The 1,887-nt window shown below is 60.6% G+C and overlaps 1 protein-coding gene across 1 annotated transcript in view; it reads right to left on the reverse strand.

The window, feature by feature from the left end:
• The window catches only part of LOC130587297 (zinc finger protein 235-like), a gene marked incomplete at its 5' end in the record, with an annotated part of 3,292 nt that extends 1,407 nt beyond the window's left edge, over nucleotides 1–1,885 (reverse strand). Inside the window, one exon of the mRNA XM_057388273.1 lies at nucleotides 305–1,885. Within this exon, the coding sequence (XP_057244256.1) occupies nucleotides 896–1,885 (990 nt within the window). The remainder of the gene's footprint in view (nucleotides 1–304) is intronic.
• Nucleotides 1,886–1,887: the final 2 nt, after the last annotated feature.

Genomic DNA, 1,887 nt, shown 5'->3' on the forward strand with positions numbered 1-1,887 from the left:
TTGCAGTTCAGGTGTTTCTGCTGCAGAGTTTTGGGGTCCATTCCAGGTTTTTGGGGTCCATGCCAGGTTTTTGGGGTCCACACCTGTCCTGGGTCACAGATTTCGGGTTCCCACATTGGGAACTCAGGTTTGGCACTTCAGGTATTTCTGCTGCACGATTTTGGGGTCCATTCCAGGTTTTTGGGATCCACACCTGTCCAGATGTGCAGATTTCGGATCCCTTCACCTGCAGCTCAGGTGATGCAGTTCAGGTGTTTCTGCTGCAGAATTTTGGGGTCCAAAGTTGGGTTTTTGGGGCTCACACCTATCCTGGGTCAGCAATACAAGGTCCCTTCACCTGTAGCTCAGGTGATGCAGTTCAGGTGTTTCTCCTGCACGATTTTGGGGTCCATTTCAGGTTTTTGGGTTCCACACCTGTCCAGGTGTGCAGATCTGGGGTATCTTCACTTGGTGCTCAGGTGATGCAGTTCAGGTGTTTCTGCTGCAGAGTTTTGGGGTCCAGAGTGGATTTTTGGGCTCCACACCTGTCCTGGGTCACAAATTTTGGGTTCTCACACCTGCAGCTCAGGTGTTGCAGTTCAGGTGTTTCTGCTGCACGATTTTGGGGTCCAAAGTTGGGTTTTTAGGGTTCACACCTATCCTGGGTCACCAATACAAAGTCCCTTCACCTGAGGCACAGGTGTTGCAGTTCAGGTGTTTCTCCTGCAGAATTTTGGGGTCCATTTCAGGTTTTTGGGGTCCACACCTGTCCAGGTTTGCAGATTCAAGGTTCCCTCACCTGGAGCTTCATCTGTGGGGTTCTGGTGTTTCTCCTGCAGAATTTTGGGGTCCATTCTGGATTTTTAGGGTCTACACCTGTCCAGGGTCACAAATTTCGCATCCTCACCCCTGTCTCTCAGGTGTCTCGGTGCACGCGCCGGTGCTGGTGCAGATTGGACGGGTGCGCGAACCCCTTGGCGCACACCCCGCACCTGTACGGCGTCTCCCCCGTGTGCACCTTCTCGTGCACGCTCAGGTAAGCGGGGTCCTTGAACACCTTGTGGCAGTGGCCGCAGCGGTGCGGCCGCTCGGCCGAGTGGACCCTGCGGTGCTGCAGCAGCAGCGAGGGCCTSGCRAACGCTTTCCCGCAGGCGTCGCAGYCGTAGGGCCGCTCGCCCGTGTGCGCCCGCCGGTGAACCGCCAGGTACGACGACTGCTTGAAGGATTTGCCGCAGAGCCCGCAGCGGAACGGCCGCTCCCCCGTGTGCACGCGCGCGTGCGAGGCCAGCGCGTTGGACTGCTTGAAGGCTTTGCCGCACAGCCCGCAGCGGAAGGGCCGGTCGCCCGTGTGGACGCGCTCGTGCACCTTGAGGCTGTGGCCGTAAGCGAAGCGTTTGCCGCACACCCCGCAGGTGTGACCGGGAGCGGTGGCATTGTCACCGCAGCGCCGTCGCCGGTGCAGCAACAACGCCGAAGCCGCCGGGAAATCGCGGCCGCACTCCCCGCACCGGAACGGCTTTTCGGAGCCGCCCAGGTGCGTCAGGGCGTGGCGGCGGCGCTCGTAGGGCGTTTTGAAGGCTTTGGCGCAGCCGGCGCAGGTGAAGGGGCGCTCGGCGCTGTGGATGCGCAGGTGCTCGTGCAGGTTGGAGGAGCGCTTGAAGCGYTTSCCGCAGAGCTCGCAGCGGTGCGGCCGCTCCTCCGTGTGCACCAGGGCGTGGCTCTTGAAGTCCGAGTGGCGCTTGAAGGTGGCCGGGCACAGGGGACAGGTGAAGGGACGCGCCTCGGTGTGCACGGCGCCGTGGCTCAGCAGCTCCCACGAGCGCTTGAAGGATTTGGGGCACGAGGGGCACTGGAAGGGTTTGTCGGCCACGATGACGCGGCGGATCTCCAGGTGAGCTGTGACGTCAT

This window comes from Malurus melanocephalus, unplaced genomic scaffold (assembly GCF_030028575.1).
Source record: "Malurus melanocephalus ecotype Western Australia unplaced genomic scaffold, MMel_1.1 scaffold_1725, whole genome shotgun sequence".
Classification (NCBI taxonomy): domain Eukaryota; kingdom Metazoa; phylum Chordata; class Aves; order Passeriformes; family Maluridae; genus Malurus; species Malurus melanocephalus.